Here is a 16,993-nt window from a genome sequence, read left to right as displayed (position 1 = left end):
TTCCAATAACTTCAAAACCTGACTGGAGAGTTGTGCCAACCCTGTGTCCAAGATAAACAATATAGCTATCAATAAAAAAAAAATAAAAAAATTGTCTCAGTGTAGGTGCGTAAAGCGCGCGTGTGCGTTTGTTTTGTGTGGACATCTCTTTGGGCGTGTGTGTCTAACTTTACATGAAAAAGAACAAAATAATCAACCTCATGTTTTTTTTTTTTTTTTACTATGAACGAGTTAAAATTAACCATGTTCATTATAGCCTTTGTCGTGCCCGTGTTGTCAGTATCACTTGTTGCGTTTCATCTAGGCTATTTTAAGTCATTAGTGCTCAGTCAACTGAAGTGTCCTTACATGACTCTTACTCCCATCTCAAAGGGTCACAAGACGCCTTGGGCATTCAGAGCATAAATAAACTAAAAGACAAGCAGGCCTAGGAAGAATTAGTTGTCTTTGTAAGGTACGATTTAGGCTTGCATGCAGAAATGTATACTGAAATGTCATAACAAGGAATAAAGTTTCAGAATGACTACCTACTTTAACTACAATGTTTAGTCAAATTTAAATTGAAAATTTAAAAGTAACCCACTGCAGGTCTATGTAAACTATAAGCTATTATCATTCTTGGCTCTGACCGATGAGGAACTCGAGCGGTTAAACTTTTGATTGTTCATGAAGCTGTTGCAGCTTTTTCGAGGAAGATGAAAAGCAAGGCTGAAGCGCCGACAACGTTAAATACACTATTAAATAAGATTTACTATTTGTGTACTGCACATGTAGGCCGCACTTTCTATGAAAAAGCCCAATAGCGTAAAATCGTGAGTTCATTAAACTTCTATGCCAGCAAAATATTTGCTTATCCTTCCCTTCATTTGGTAGGCTTTTTTTTTTTTTTTTTTTTTTTTTTTGAGAAATAGCCTATCTTAGTGAAGATTTTATACAATTAATATATACAAGATTAATAAAAAAAAAAAAAAGTCGCAGTGGGTCAATGTGGAAGTTTTGGTCAGTAAATGACCTTTTTATCCTTATTAAAAGAAATAAAATATCAAAAAGGAAATTGATTCATTTGTTATATTTTGAAAAGCGCGATTTTTTTATTTTTTTTTTTTTTAAATTATTAGGGCTATTATTTGCCCTTATTATAAGCATAATTTACTAAAATGAAGAATGAAGCTTCATTTGTATAATTTTCCTATATAGGTGCAAACTTTCAAGCACAGTTAAGTTCAGATATGAAAAGAAAAATATCTGTAATTACATTATTTATAACTTTAACTTCAAGCGTTTATTTATATAATTTAATATTTTAACTCAAATGAAATAGTATGGTATAGTTTTCTGTTGGCATAATTATTCTTTCCTAAATAGGCTAAATAAAATACATTTTATTTTACTTTTACTTTATTCCTTAATTTAAAAAAAAAAAAAAAATTCTTCCGCATGGTAAATCTATAAATAAATAAATAAATAAATATAGATGCTACCTATATAAGCTCTGTTAATTTTTTTTACATGTTACATGTTTTTTTTTTAAAAGAATCTAAAAAAGTTTTGCCCTTTTAAAACAAGACTCCAAAATCCACATGTCCTCGTGTATTTGTTGGCAACTTTGAATGCAGTCGCGTATTTTGGATCCTTCGGACTTGGGTCGCTTCATTCCCCATGCATGCAAACGCTTTTGTTTCACCCACTAAATAACTTATGAGTTTTTTCTGCTCCTCTCTATGAAAACAAACAGATTTTCTCTTAAATATTTTAACTTTATTTATAGATCTAAACGACATTTTGGCTTATTGTAAATGTACTGAAGAAAAAAAAAATCGGGGCTGATCTTCCGATGACTGCGTAAATTACAATCTAGCCTTATGTACGCAGTGCAGTATATTGTTATGACTACTAGAGCACATACAATTTCAAGTTGTAACTTTATATATGGTAAGAACACACACAAGGCACATGTACAGGCTTTTAAACAAAGAGAAACACATACATCCCACACACAAAATATGAAACTTGCTGACATACAAATTGACTATTCATTTTTCACTGTCAAACCTGAAAGCACCTGAAAGACAAAGAACAGGCATTTAATCCAGAGAAGTGTGGAACACTGCATAAAAGAGCACTTGCCACAGCAGGGCAGATACCAGGTTTGCTGAGTAAACTGCCCACAGGTGCAAAATCATCCCTTCAAAGTGAAAGTGTAAAGTTTTAAATAGAAGTGAAAGTGTAATGCTCCTACAACAAGAATGTATAATGAAATTATATTCTAATTTTTTGCAAGAATGGTAATTGTATTATTTACTTCTAAACAAATATATACAAGTACACCAATATATGCCAGATGCCAATGTAATTTATTTTTATTGAGATCACAAATAGCAGATTAACCCATGTATAATATGTGAACTGTGTTGTGGTGTATTGTTGTATACAGGACAGGTATAAAGCTGGCTTGGACACTTGGGGAGCATTACTAAACGGTTCATTAGAGAAACACCAAGAGATCAAAGGACTCAACCCCTTCTCTTTCCTCTGTTTGTATCAGGATAAATCATAAAGTAAACATTCAAAAATTCCTAAATGAACTGCACAGGTTTGTTTTGTTAATATGTGAGAGTTAATAGATCATATGTCGTATAAACCATCTTATAAAATGTTTGGTGGAAACGTGTTTGGTCTGTTTTTAGCCTCTTAACTCATCCAAGCACGTAAGAACATAATCTCTAAAAAAAACAGCCTGCGGGTAAGTAATCGTTCTGACACATACTGTAAAAGGGGACATCCTTAAGAGGGCAGAGCAAAAACGGTTGTGATATTGTTTTGTGGAAAGCGTTCCAAAGATCATAGACAGATGTTTACCAAAATTATATTTAGCTAATCCTTATTATTTTGATTGATCCTGATTCTGTAGGGTGGATTTACGTTATCTATCTATACAGACAAGTCATATATGAAATAGCAAGAAATTATAAATTGCTCCTTTTTATTTAAAAAAAAAGAAACCGTGATATCATTTTGGCTATGTATGTAGAGCTGGAACAGTGGGTTCAGGCAATATTACAGATGAGGTCTCTAGTGTACAAAAGACTGTACAGTGAGTACTAGGTATCAATTACTGTCTCTATGTTCAGTGTTCAGTGAGTAAAACAGTGTCATACTCCTACTAGTGGTGAGATGGAAATACTGCAGTGTACCATAAATAAAGTGTGGATCTGTTGAAGCCTAAATATGCATCTCAGCTACAATACTTATTACAATTCTTATTTCTTTTTAAAGTAATACCAGTCTAAAATACATCTAATGGCTGGTTAATTTCCTATTTAACTGCTGTTAAGTGCCTTGCAGATCTAGCATGTCATATTATATATCTTTATTCTCTTCCCCCTCCTCAAATGGCATCATTGTAGTTGCAGTCAAGACTTTTAGCACATGTGGACTTTGCCTTGTTGTGGCTGTTTCTATGTCATGAAATCACATGTGGATGTAATGCATGATTGGCCTGCTCCACAGAGACGCATATATACTGCCCAAGGCAAATCCGAGTCTCCAATACGGCTTCACTTTTCCAAACTACTGCAAAATGAGAGGGGGAGGGGAAAGCGTCTGGAAACTCTCTCTCAAGACACAGATCCAAGGCATGCAATCCACTGCCAAGACTTTGCACCTTCTTCTCAAAGAGGAACAACTTTTCTTTCACTGTTCTTGCCATCTGAATGCTTACTAAGTGCAAATTGTGCATAATTTTCCCATTTTGGATCATTTTTGGTATATTACAGTCACCTTCAGGCGTAAGCCAAGCAATTCTATAAAAAACAAGCGGTTCAAATCAAGGCAGCCTCACTCTCAGTGCACATTTTAATAAATGGTACATTTTCACAGTGCAAATGAGGGGAGTAAAACATGTTAATGCTGTATTAAAAGTATGTATTCTTTTTACACATAGCCCATATACATTTAAACAATATTTCAGGAGCCTATATTTAGTGTGCTAAATAAGTGCTCGCAAACAGATATCGCGAGGAGAAGCCATATCAACAGTATTAAATAACCCATATTAAAATGGAAATGAAGCAGTCAGTCAAATTAACATTATTTAGTAAATGGATTTCTACTCTAATTTTTGTTATAGGGCAAGGGCGCCGCCATCTTGCAGTACTAAAACATTCAATGTCACTAGGGTCGGTTGGCTCCTGTGGATTAATGAAGACTTCTAAAATTTCTATACTATAATTTCGACTCTAGTCTTTGATTTTTCTGCTTGGTTACTGTAATCGTGACTTGTAGGCCAAAACCCAGAAAGGAGTTAGCATTTTAGCACTTCCGGTTCCATCGTCCCGAAGTCAATGGGTTTTTGGTTAAATGGCTGAAATAAGGTATGTGGTGAACACAAGCTCAAGACACTTACACGTTTTATTCTATGACATAAAGTATGTCAGTATAACCCCACTGATTATTTTTTTAAATTGTTACATGTCATGAAAAAGGCGGTTGCTAACAAGTGGCTACTACAGAGGCTACTACAGAGGCTTTTTACTTCTAACGATTGTATTTAGGCTTCAAAATTCATAAAAGTTGTGTTAATTTGTGAAAATTATCTTGATGGACAAAACGTACAAGTATCATAAACTTTTGTTGATGACAGAGCTTATTTTTCTGCGATAAACCAAAAGCCTATGTTTAACTAACTTCCGGGTTGGCCCACAAATTTACGTGACCAATAGAGGGCTCCAGTGCTATTTGCAAGGCAATCCCGAAGAAGAATACCATGAAGAATGTGAATATTTAAATTAAAGGTAAGCAGGTATCGGTATTCATTTCAGCATCAGTAGCAAAGGACGACCCTCTTAAAATGGCAGTGCCACCCCAGCATGCAATGCGGCGTGACGTAGCTTCACATTCTTTTTTATAGGATCCGTATTGGACAGTACGCCGACAAAATGTAGGCCTAAGTATCTTTATTTGCACAAATATATCATGAAATTCTTTAGCTTAGTGATTTTTTAAAACATAAAACATAAAAACAACCTGAAAGCGCAAGACAACCTTAAAGTCGGCTTGAAACAGAAGATGTGTTCGAATTTTCTTCCCTATTGTGATGTATATTTTGGGTGTAATGGCTTCTCAAACAAGAAAAAATGTAGGGCGGGACTTGATTTTGTCACTCGGGAACTGATTGGATCGTTAACGTTTGCTATTGCTCTGAGGTCATGTGAGTGACAAGTTGTCCCGCCCTCGCGCCAGAGCAATAAATACTTCAATAATCCAAAAAAACAAGAATTGTCCATTTTCTTTTTATGGTGACTTAAAATGATTGAGACCCCATGAAAATAAATATTGCAAACTGAAATATCTGCAAACTGTGCAGTTTGTGTGTTTTTATTTGTATTTTGTCCAGCATTACACTATGCAGAGGTCAAATTGTACAATTTAAAGGGGGATGGTGTGATCGGGTGGGGTGGTACACAATGATTACTACAGGTTGTGCAATTCCATTCACACTAGATTTTATAAAGTGCTATTGTTGAGAATGGGAAAGCAGCCAATGTGTAGATAGTCAGTGTACTCATTTCACGGCAAAGCCCAACATACATAAGCTCCAGAAAAGTAATCAATGGTGTACACAAAGCTGATGGTAAAACCTCCAGCCTTAATTGACAGAGTTAATACATGGATCCATAGTAGATGCTACCATGATGACATGATTCATGGTTCATGGAGCAGCCATGAACAAGACAGTCTGATGCTGAGAAAAGAGCTTTGCTCAGCATCAAATATCCACCATTTGCATAATGTTAGAAATTAATCACCAAATCCTCTGCGGGACGCCATAATGGCTATTAGAAAATGATTACACCGCAGTAATTTGCTAGTGATTATGCTGTGATAAGCTAATGACCCGGCACCCCGCAGCAGAGTCCAAGAACTCTAATTACATGCAGATTAGTTAGCACATGTCAAGACCTTAGGACAAGTGCACATATTCTACAGCAAAGCAGCTATCACTAATGATCTCTTCATTAATTGAATGATATATATTACATTTAGAAGAGATTAGCTGCTGATATTTGAGTCATGAAAATGGCTTGGTATGGGAGTCAGAATAAAACTGACAATTATAGGAATTAAAATCAACCTTTTTCAAGTTTTCCTTTTCATAGCTGAGGGGCCCTTACTGGATAAACAGATGAAGCAGGGACCTCCTGCTACATATTGTATGAAACTGATGGTTTCATTTTAAGCCTGACCTATAATAGCATGTGAATAGTAGGCTATCATTATGCTTTTGCATACTTTGTTAAGATGCTTAAAGGGTTAGTTCACCCAAAACTGAAAATGTTGTCATTAATTACTCACCATCATGTCGTTCCAAATCCGTAAGTCGTTCGTTTATCTTCGGAACACAAATGAAGATCTTTTTAATGAAATCTGAGAGCTTTCTGTCCCTCCATTGACAGCCTACGCAACTACTTTTCAAGCTCCAGAAAGGTAGTAAAGACATCATTAAAGTAATCCAAGTGACACCAGTGGTTTAATCTCAGTTTTATGAAGTGACAAGAGTGCTTTGTTTGCACATATAATAATAATAATAATTAGGGCCGGGTAAAAAATATTGATTTCTTATTTTTACGAACCGATAACCGATTCTTAAATCCCAAGAATCAAATAGTCTAGTCTGTTTTCAGTTGATCAGTGAGCAGAATATGTAGCGCCTCCCATCCAATAAATCACAATAATCTTTGTGCTCTGTTACTTTTGATATGAAGCAAAGTCTCAGATTTCAAATCACGTCATTCTTATTATGAAATTAAAAAAAATAAATACCGTTTTGGCGCTGTTAAATGTGGCGTGACAGATTGCTGTATTAGCGCCTCAGTTAAAGAGAAGCGGCAGCACGGAGCGCTAAGTTCTGTTTAGGGCTGGGCGATAGATCGCATGCGATTGTCACGCGCATTTCGTCAGTAAAGCCGGTTCCCTGATTACCGCGAAATCGCCATCACCTGCTTTCAAATGGAACGCCATTTAATAGACAGAGCCGTAGTTCACTGACAAGCTACGCAATATCGCGTTCATTATCGCAGATGAATCGCCTTCGATAATGAACGCGATATTGCGTAGCTTGTCAGTGAACTACGGCTCTGTCTATTAAATGGCGCTCCATTTGAAAGCAGGTGATGGCGATTTCGCGGTAATCAGGGAACCGGCTTTACTGACGAAATGCGCGTGACAATAGCATGTGATATATCGCCCAGCCCTAGTTCTGTTCATCATAAAAAGCGATCGAGTCTCTTCAGAAAATTTGGACTAAACCGTTGGAGTTTGATCTCTTTATGAACTTTCTGAAGTGTCAAATATCAAGTTGCAAAGGCAGTCTATGAAGGGACAGAATGCTGTCAGGTTTCATCAAAAAGATCTTCATTTGTGTTCCGAAGAGGAACGAAAGTCTTACGGGTTTGGAACGACATTACATGACGGTGAGTAATTAATGACAGAATTTTCATTTTGGGGTTCATGCATTGGAGATTAAAAATTACGGGGTTTTTTTGTTTGTTTGTTTGTTTGTTTGTTTTGCAGAAACAAAGTAGCCTACTCGCATCACCTGGATTACTTATATAATGTCTTTACTATCTTTCTGGGGCTTGAAAATGGTATTGTGTAGGCTGTCAGTGGAGGGACAGAAAACTCTCAGATTTCATTAAAAAGATCTTAATTTGTGTTCTGAAGATGAATGAAAGTCTTACGGGTTTGGAGCAACATGACATGAGGGTGAGTAACGCATGTGAACTAACCCTTTAAAGGGATAGTTCACTCAAAATATATTGTCATGATTTACTCAGCCTTGTGTCGTTCCAAACTTGTATGAAGTTCCTGAAGAACTGTTTTTTGTCCATACAATCAAAGTCAGTTGTCAATGTTGTCTTCATTGTTTTATTTTTATCGTATATAGGGGGGGAAAATACTTTTTTAAATTCTTCATGTTACAAAAAAAAAAAAAAAAAAAATCATACATGTTTGGAATGACACAAAGGGTGAGTAAATGATTTTAATTTTGGATGAACAATATTGCATTAAGCATATTTAACATATTTAACTGGTTACAAACATATCCTTTAAAGATTATACACTAGTATGTGCAAGATGGCTTGTGCAAAAAAAACCTCTGGAAAACTATGTAGATGTTGTGATAGCATTGCAAGCTAAAAATGTGCTAACTGATTAACTTTTGAAATGAGCTATTTGACTTAAAGGTGCCCAAGAATGTTTTTTCACAAGATGTAATATAAGTCTAAGGTGTCTCCTGAATGTGTCTGTGAAGTTTCAGCTCAAAATACCCCATAGATGTTTTTTAATTAATTTTTTTAACTGCCTATTTTGGGGCATCATTAACTATACACTGATTTTTCCAGCGCGCCACCCCTTTAAATCGCGTGCCCCCTGCCACACGAGCTCTCGACTATATTACAGCGCATTTACAAAGTTCACACAGCTATTATAACTCTCAAATTGATCTTTACAAGATGTTCGTCATGCATGCTGTATGCATGCTTCGAATTATGTGGGTATAGTATTTATTTTGATGTTTACATTTGATTCTCTATGAGTTTGAGGCTGTGATCCGTGGCTAACGGCTAATGCTACACTGTTGGAGAGATTTATAAAGAATGAAGTTGTGTTTATGCATTATACAGACGGCAAGTGTTTAAAAATGAAAATAGCGACGGCTCTTGTCTCCGTGAATACAGTAAGAAACGATGGTAACTTTAACCTCATTTAACAGTACATTAGCAACATGCTAACGAAACATTTAGAAAGACAATTTACAAATATCACTAAAAATATCATGCTATCATGGATCATGTCAGTTATTATTGCTCCATCTGTCATTTTTCGCTGTTGTTCTTGCTTAATACTGCCTTTCCTTTTCTAATGCTCGAACATGGGCTGGCATATATGCAAATATTTGGGCCGTACATATTAATGATCCCGACTGTTACGTAACAGTCGGTGTTATGTTGAGATCCGCGTGTTTTCCGGAAGTCTTTTAAACAAATGAGATTTACATAAGAAAGAGGAAGCAATGGGGTTTGAGACTCACTGTATGTCTTTTCCATGTAATGAACTCTTGTTATTCAACTATGCCAAGATAAATTCAATTTTTCATTCGAGGGCACCTTTAAAAAATACATAAAAAGAAAACTCTAGTCCTGATTGGCTGTCTAAGTTCAAGTCCATAGCAGCTACTCAATTCTAATAAAATGTAAATTGTTATTATGACCTAACAGCTTTACGTCACACAAACATTCTGTTCAATTGTGGTTAAGCTTCAATCATGGAAAACATAAAAAAAAGAAAGCAATATGAGATGTTTGACCCTTTACAGATGTGTATCTGTGGTGTTGTGCTTTATCCCAACTATATGAATCATTTTCATGTGCTTTGTATTTCAGTTTTGGACACACCTCAAAGCTTAATTCCATTTTCCAACACAGATAAACAATGTTACATGCCGCATGTTTACAGAACTACAAAGATGATGCATGAGGTTTGGCTTGAAGCTGCAGTGTTTAGGGTTGGGACTCTATCCAGTTACTGGGTGCCTTGGATGGAGTAGATTGGTTGGATTTGTTATGAATAAAACAAAAGAATAATGTGTGACAACAACAACAAAAAAAAAAAAATTATGGAAAGTACCTGTGGTGCAGTCATAGTGTATGTATTATACACAGAATAAAATAATAAATATTGATGAAAAGTAATACATGGGTAAAATCAAACAATAAATACAATGACATGTCCTACTTATTAATTATTTAAATTAACCTAAGACTGGTTATTTAAGTAAAACACATATTTTCCCCATTCCCTGAAATCTGGAGAAATAGCTAACATAACTACACCAGATGAACCAAAAAGCAACACTTTGTCTCCCCTTGTGGTGACATGTAATATTTCAGCCTAAACAGAATTATATATCTATGCACCATTTGACAAAGAATGACTAATATGGTTTCTTTTTTAAAAAAAAATATTATTATTATGAAGTTCTCATAAATGTGTTAAACATGAGGCTGATGTAACAAATGTGTTGATCAGATAAATATGCTGTATTTAAGAACCTTACAAATGATTAGGGCTGTAACGACCATATAAATACATGTGTCTCCTAGTATTCATATTAGTGGTATGGATTTTTCAGAGGTTGATTCTTAAACCTCATGTACTGTACAGTTCAAAGTATCTAAAAATTATGAACTTTGTGTTGAATCAAGTAGATAGTGTGGGTACTATAGCAAAGCATTGAAAGGGATGACCAAAAGGCTGAGAGAGTAAACACAACATCACATGCAGCTGAAGATCCCCTCTCACAGATGGTGTCAGGATTATACAACTGGCATGCAAAATGCAAAACAAAATATTTTCCTTTTTTAAGGTGGTGGATTATCCGGGGCCAAAAGATTGCTTTTTCAGTGCCTCTGCTCTGCATTCATTAAGAGATAAGCACTAAAGCTTTAAGATCCATTTGGCATGACAGGAAATGTTTAATTGTGAGGCATTAAGACTTCATTTAGTTGCGATACAGCTGCAGCAGTTACAGTTCTGCTCATAAATTTACATACCCCTTGCAGAATGTGCTTTAAGACCTGGAATTAGATGGTAAATTGTCTTTGGGGGAAAATATCTTATGTAGCTTCTGAAAGGTAGTGCTAAATGAAAAAATAAGAAAGAAAACTCTTGCTGCCTTGAGAATCGTTTTCAGCTTGTGTAATATTTGTATACGAGTCGCTCAGTTGTTCTCAGTGTGAGAAAATGGATCTCAAAGCCATACAGTCACTAAAGGGTTCAAATATGCAGAAGATGCTAGAAAACCAAAGAATGTGAAGGACCTGGAGGATTTTTCTGAAGAAAAGCACTGTTAACTGGTTCACAAGTGTAAATTCAGGTATTTTGTTCTGTGGATTATATGTAAACATCTGTTAAGTAATGAAAAGTGTTGCTATTCAGGATGCATTTTTTTATGATCCTCTTATAATATTTTCTTGCATATTCAGCATGGGGTATGTAAACTTATGAGCAGAACTGAGCTGTCAAAATGAGCTGAATTAATAGGATAGATCAACAATTAAAATTCTGTTTTCATTTATTCACACTCATATCATTCTAAACCTGTATGTCTTGCATGCACATACATATGAGCATATTCAAATCATACAAATGAGAACTGAGAGTTACAGTGAAGGGGAAGATGATTCATGAATAATGACTTTTTGTAATTTGTAGAGCTCCTTTGATTTTTTTTCTTCTCTTTAACAAGTCAATAATATGGTTTTGGAACAACGTGAGGGTGAGTAAATTATACATATAAAGGGTAAGTTCACCCAAAAATGAAAATTATGTCATTAATTATTCACTCTCATGTCGTTCCAAACCCGTAAGAACTTCGTTCATATTCAGAACACAAATTAAGATCTTTTTGATGAAATCCGAGAGCTCTCTGACCCCTCTATAAACCACTTTAAAGGCCCAGAAAGTTAGTAAAAACATTGTTAAAATAGTCCATGTGACTACAGTGTTTCAACCTTAATTTTATGAAGCGACGAGAATAACAAAACGCAAAAACAAACAAAAATTACGACTTTATTCAACAATTTCTTCTCTTCCTTGTCAGTCTGTTAGGCTGTTGATGTTGTACACACAGCGCAGCGCTTCCAGGTTTTACGTCAAAACGCAAAATCAGTATTGGCCGACGCTGTACACATAAGCAGCACGACCAATAATGAGTCGGCCAATAATTAATCGCCGTTCTGACGTAAAACCCGGAAGTGCTGCACTGTGTTTACTACGTCAACAGCATAGGAGAATGATAGGGAATAGAAGAAATTGTTGAATAAAGTCGTTATTTTTGTTTTGTTTTAGCGCACAAAAAGTATTCTCGTCGCTTTATAACATTAAGTCACGTCGACTATTTTCACAATGTCTTTACTACCTTTTTGCACCATGAAAGTGTCGGTTAAATTGCATATGGAGGGGTCAGAGAGCTCTCGGATTTCATCAAAATGATCTTAATTTGTGTTCTGAAAATGAAGGAAGGTCTTATGAGTTTGGAACGACATGAGGGTGAGTAATTAATGACAGAAATTTTCATTTTTGGGAGAACTAACCCTTTAATTTTGGGTGAGCTATTTCTTTAATTGTAATAAAATTGTTAGTGCTAGCAGTCAATAATAGCAATAAGAAATGAAAAAGTATCATGGTATTTCCTTGTTTTTTGATGTGAAGTAATTTGGAGTATGGTGTAAATACAATGGTATATGAATATTGCAATCATTCATTGTCATAGTATAAATTGAAGTACCATGGTATTAGCATCTGATACAACCATTGTACATCCACAGTAATACTGGTTCATCTACACCTGTACACCCAAAGACACAGATCACATGATCCCATGTACGGTAAATGGATAAAGAAATGTGTAAATGCGCGGGGGATACACCCTCCCACCTCAGTCCGGGCGGCTCAGCCGGTACTGACTGGCTGCATCTGTGAGGGCTGTTAGTGCGTCTCCTCAATGACCATTCTCTCTAATTTTAGCCTCTCTGCTCTCTCTACTGCTGGGAATGATTCATGTCAGTTTCCAGACGTCTGAAGTCACGGGCTGGAACCACAACCCCCGTGCTGTCCCACTCTCATGCTGTAGAAAATCACTACGGGGGAAAGATTCATGGGCTCTGGTACAAATTTTGCCATCCTCTCTGTTTTGAGTTACCATCAAACTCTGCTGTTTAATGGGGTTTGGCGGTACAACACTGAGGCGTACTTCCTGTTAAGTCTAAAGTGTTACGCATGCTGGTATTCGCAATTCGTGCCATGCTGATGTAAGCCTGACCACGTGTGTCACTACATCGTCACAATCGTGGACGTCAAGCATGGCAGCAAAAACAGGTTCTGCTCAACAAGTTGAGTATTTGAGTAAATAAAAAAAAAGTTAATGGATTTTTCTGATACTTAAAGGGATAATTCACCTAAAAGATGAAAAATCATTTAGTAAAGTTCAAGTTGTTACAAACATTTTTGTCCATACAATTAAAGGGTTTGTTCACCCAAAAATGAAAATAATGTCATTTATTACTCACCCTCATGTTGTTCCACACACGTAAGACCTTCATTCATCTTCCGAACACAAATTAAGATATTTTTGACGGAATCCGATGGCTCAGAGAGGCCTTCATTGCCAGCAATGTCACCAAATTTCTCAAGATCCAGAAAGGTACTCAAAACATATTTAAAACAGTTCATGTGAGTACAGTGGTTCTACCTTAATATTATAAAGCGATGAGAATACTTTTTGTGCACCAAAAAAACAAAATAATGACTTTTCAACAATATCTAGTGATGGCTGATTTCAAAACACTGCTTTGAAGCTTTACAAATCTTTTGTTTCGAATCAGTTGTTCAGAATCAGTTGTGCCAAAGTCACGTGATTTCAGCAGTTTAGTACGCAATTCGAATCACTGATTCAAAACAAAAGATTCGTAAAGCTTCGAAGCAGTGTTTTGAAATTGGCCATCACTAGATATTGTTGAAAAGTCTTTTTTTCTTTTTCTTTTTTTTTTGGCACACACCTTTCTGGATCTTTCTGGATCTTACTTCTCTGGATCTTGAGAGGTTCAGTGACATTGCTGGCAATAGAGGCCTCACTGAGCCATCGGATTTCATCAGAAATATCTTAATTTGTGTTCCGAAGATGAATGAAGGTCTTACGGGTGTAGAACGACATAATGGGGTGAGTAATAAATTACAAAATTTTCATTTTTGGGTGAACTAACCCTTTAAAGTCAGTGTAGTCCAGTGTTGTTTTGGACCCCACTGACTTTCAATGTACACTCAAAAAAAAAAAAAAAAAAAAAATGTAAGCCTCTTTTTTTTTTAAAGATTTACGCTATTTAATTAATGGTTAAATTCCATCAAATTGAATTGAATAATTCTTACGCAATTTAATTGAATAATTGAACAATCCTTAATCAATTATTCAATTAAACTGCATTTCATACACAATGGTAATTCAAAGTGCTTTACATAAAGAGGAAACAAATACATAAGAATAAAAATGGAATGCATAAGAAATAAAAATAACAGTAAAAACAGAGAATACCCCAATCTGCATGGAAGAGTCAGGGAGTTTCATAAGGATTCATACGGATTATTCAGTTCAGTTTGATGGAATTTTACTATGAATTAAAAAAGGCTTAATTTTTTTGTGTAGGAAAAATTTTGTGTGACTTTTTTTTTTTTTCCAAAACATCTTTTTTGTGTTCCACAGAAGAAAGAACTAAAGCAACATGAGAGTGATCTAATGATGACAAAATTGTAATTTTTGAGTGAACAATCCTTTTAAGCCACAAGAAAACCAGAGACCACAAAGACCAAATGGCTCTTCCCAACAAAAATCTGAGATTGTTCTTATATAGCATGTGCTCTCTAAAGCCCAAAAGTTTGATTTATCCTGAGCTTTAGCTGAAGTGTAATTCTGCAAAAGTCCAACTAAGTTGTAACCATGTTTGTATTTAATTCAAAAACCCCATTAGCCAAATCTAATCTCCTCTGCACAATTTAGGCCCTACTTAAGGAAATCCCAAATTCTGAGGAGATGTTCCTTTGATTAAGTTTTTTTCTCCCCTCCCTCTTATTTTGTGAGTAGGAAGGGAATCAGATTTGACCATATCCAAACTAGAACAATCTTTGGTTTCTGAGCTACAGTATAGTGACTAAAATGATTGTTCGTGAGCTGCAAAGTGCCACACACACACCTGATCATTTAAGAAACCCATAGGTTTACTTATCACACATATGGCCCATAAATCTACAGATATATACGAAAAACCTCCAGCACTGAAGTTACCATGGAAAGCGAGTCTATAGAGGAGCTAAGCAAGCATAAACTCCTCCACCCACACGTAAAATGCAAAAAGAAAAAAAAACAAGATGAATTGCAATCACTTTGAAAACATTTTTGCTTCTCTCTGTTGTAAGTTGATTTTCATTTTCCGCTTGTCAGATGTGATTTCAAAAGGTTGTGGCTACAACAGTACAACATGTGTAACCCACCCACATGTCTTGAGCTGGCCACTTTTGAGTCAAAAAACATCACAAAGTTGCATGTGCATTCAACACTGATGCATTCATATGCATTACACCTAACAAGCAGCCTAATGCAACTGCGTAATGCATTGAAAATGTATTATAAAATAGGAGGAAATAAATAGTTTGCTAGAATGTATAACCATACTGTATAAAGGTCTAAAGAACAGCAGATTTTTTTTTTAGGAAAATTAAATGAACTATGAAACAACTCTTTTACAGAGAAAGTTTTGGGGTACATATGGAACCGGACGAGTGAAGCTTACAAGAAGGATCAAAGCATGAGGTGAATGAGTGAGAACATGTGTGAAACACCGGCTCCGAGAGCAAGGTCATTTCTCAAACAGGGCTTGACAAACAATCAAAGCCCTTCATTTGTGATTAGTTATTAGTAAAGGCTCATAGCAAATGTTAATTGCCAAGTTAATTTAAACAAAAGTGTGGGTGGCTAACGCAGTAAAGAGTGAAAAGGAGGGAGGACAGAGAGGAAGAAAGCAAGCGAGAGAAGGATAAAGGGTGGGCAATCACTTTTGTTATAACAGAAACGAAACAGGGAACAGAATCAATCCATTATCGATGAATAAATAAGCAAAACTGAAGACTTGAACACTGAACAAACAAAGAGCGTTCCAACAGAAACTGGCTGAGAGAAGAAAAGAGCTCTCCAACTTTGGAGAACACGTTAGGATAAGCTAAAACACAAAGCATGTGAAATAAAACACGTGGACGGAATGGAGTTTAAACAACTTCATGTGTTAATGATAATGTGAAACTAACAAAATCAGCTCATGTAGAACAGGAGCTGTACATATTGTGATATTCAAATGATATTTAAAGCATTCTGCTCCAAAACAGCCACATGTCATTTTGCAATCATTACAACAAAGCACTGGACAGTTATATCAGGTAAGTTAAAGCTAAGTGCATACAATTCAATAAAAATTGAATAAAAAATGAGCTTGTCTTTCACAATAAACAGAGAGAGAAGTTATTGAGTAGTTTTTAATGGAAATGTTGAATTAAAACAAAGTCAAATTATATCTATTTTATTAATTTATTTTTATTTTATTCATTTAAATATATATATATATATATACAATATTAAATGATAAAAATTATTTATTTTTAATTTTAGTCAAATTAAGTAAAATGATTTTTTATGTAAGTAAATTTCCTACAATGTCAAAGAATTTTAGTTAAAGAATAACAAATGACTTGCAATTTTCTAAAACATGCTAAAGCAAAATAAAAAGATCACGCAAGCTTCCTCCCAACAACATAGCGCTCAGCTATATTTCCAAAGTCATCTGAGGTCACCTGCTCACCGCACTACAAATAACACGTCAGACCCCTCAAACAATTGCTCTGCAGCCAATTACGTCATACAAAAGAGATATATATATGCAAAATCTGCAACAGGTTGAACATGTTAAAGCAGGTTAGCTTGAAGTTTCTTTAAAGTAGGTTAAATAATGACACTCACCATCCACCACGTCTTGGCTGTCATATCATAACACAGCTGCCATTTCACGGCATTCTCTGCCGCGTTGCCACTCGTGTGTGTGATGCTGGGGAGCTCCATAAAGAGAGACAGATACAGAGAGAGAGGGAGAAGGGAGATGTGGATGTTCTCAGAGCGGTCCCAAACTCAGCCAAACAGGAGAAACAAGAGGAACAGAAGTGCAAATCCTCCTCAGCTGCCTCTTTCTTGCTCTCATCTTTACCTCCCTGTGTGGCACAGAGAGAGACTGGACAGTTTAGAGGGACAGGGAGAGAGAGAGAGCATGAGGGTGAGACCTAAAGGATTAAGACTTCGACAACAGTTCCCACTCAAGAGTCCACACTCTCTGAGCAG

General features: G+C 35.7%; 1 protein-coding gene across 2 annotated transcripts in view; it reads right to left on the bottom strand.

Annotated features, from left to right (window-relative positions):
• Window positions 1-16,645, bottom strand: part of nfic (nuclear factor I/C) — a 131,691-nt gene extending 115,046 nt beyond the window's left edge. Inside the window, exon 1 of one of the 2 annotated variants that reach the window (XM_048208880.1) lies at window positions 16,622-16,645. In XM_048208880.1, coding sequence (XP_048064837.1) covers window positions 16,622-16,645 — 24 coding nt within the window. The remainder of the gene's footprint in view (window positions 1-16,621) is intronic. The other variant, XM_048208883.1, reaches the window with a different exon arrangement.
• Between the last annotated feature and the right edge of the window lie 348 nt (window positions 16,646-16,993).

Source organism: Megalobrama amblycephala, linkage group LG12 (assembly GCF_018812025.1).
Source record: "Megalobrama amblycephala isolate DHTTF-2021 linkage group LG12, ASM1881202v1, whole genome shotgun sequence".
Lineage (NCBI taxonomy): Eukaryota > Metazoa > Chordata > Actinopteri > Cypriniformes > Xenocyprididae > Megalobrama > Megalobrama amblycephala.
The sequence above is the reverse complement of the archived record's forward strand: the minus strand, read 5'-3'. Positions and strand labels throughout refer to the sequence as shown.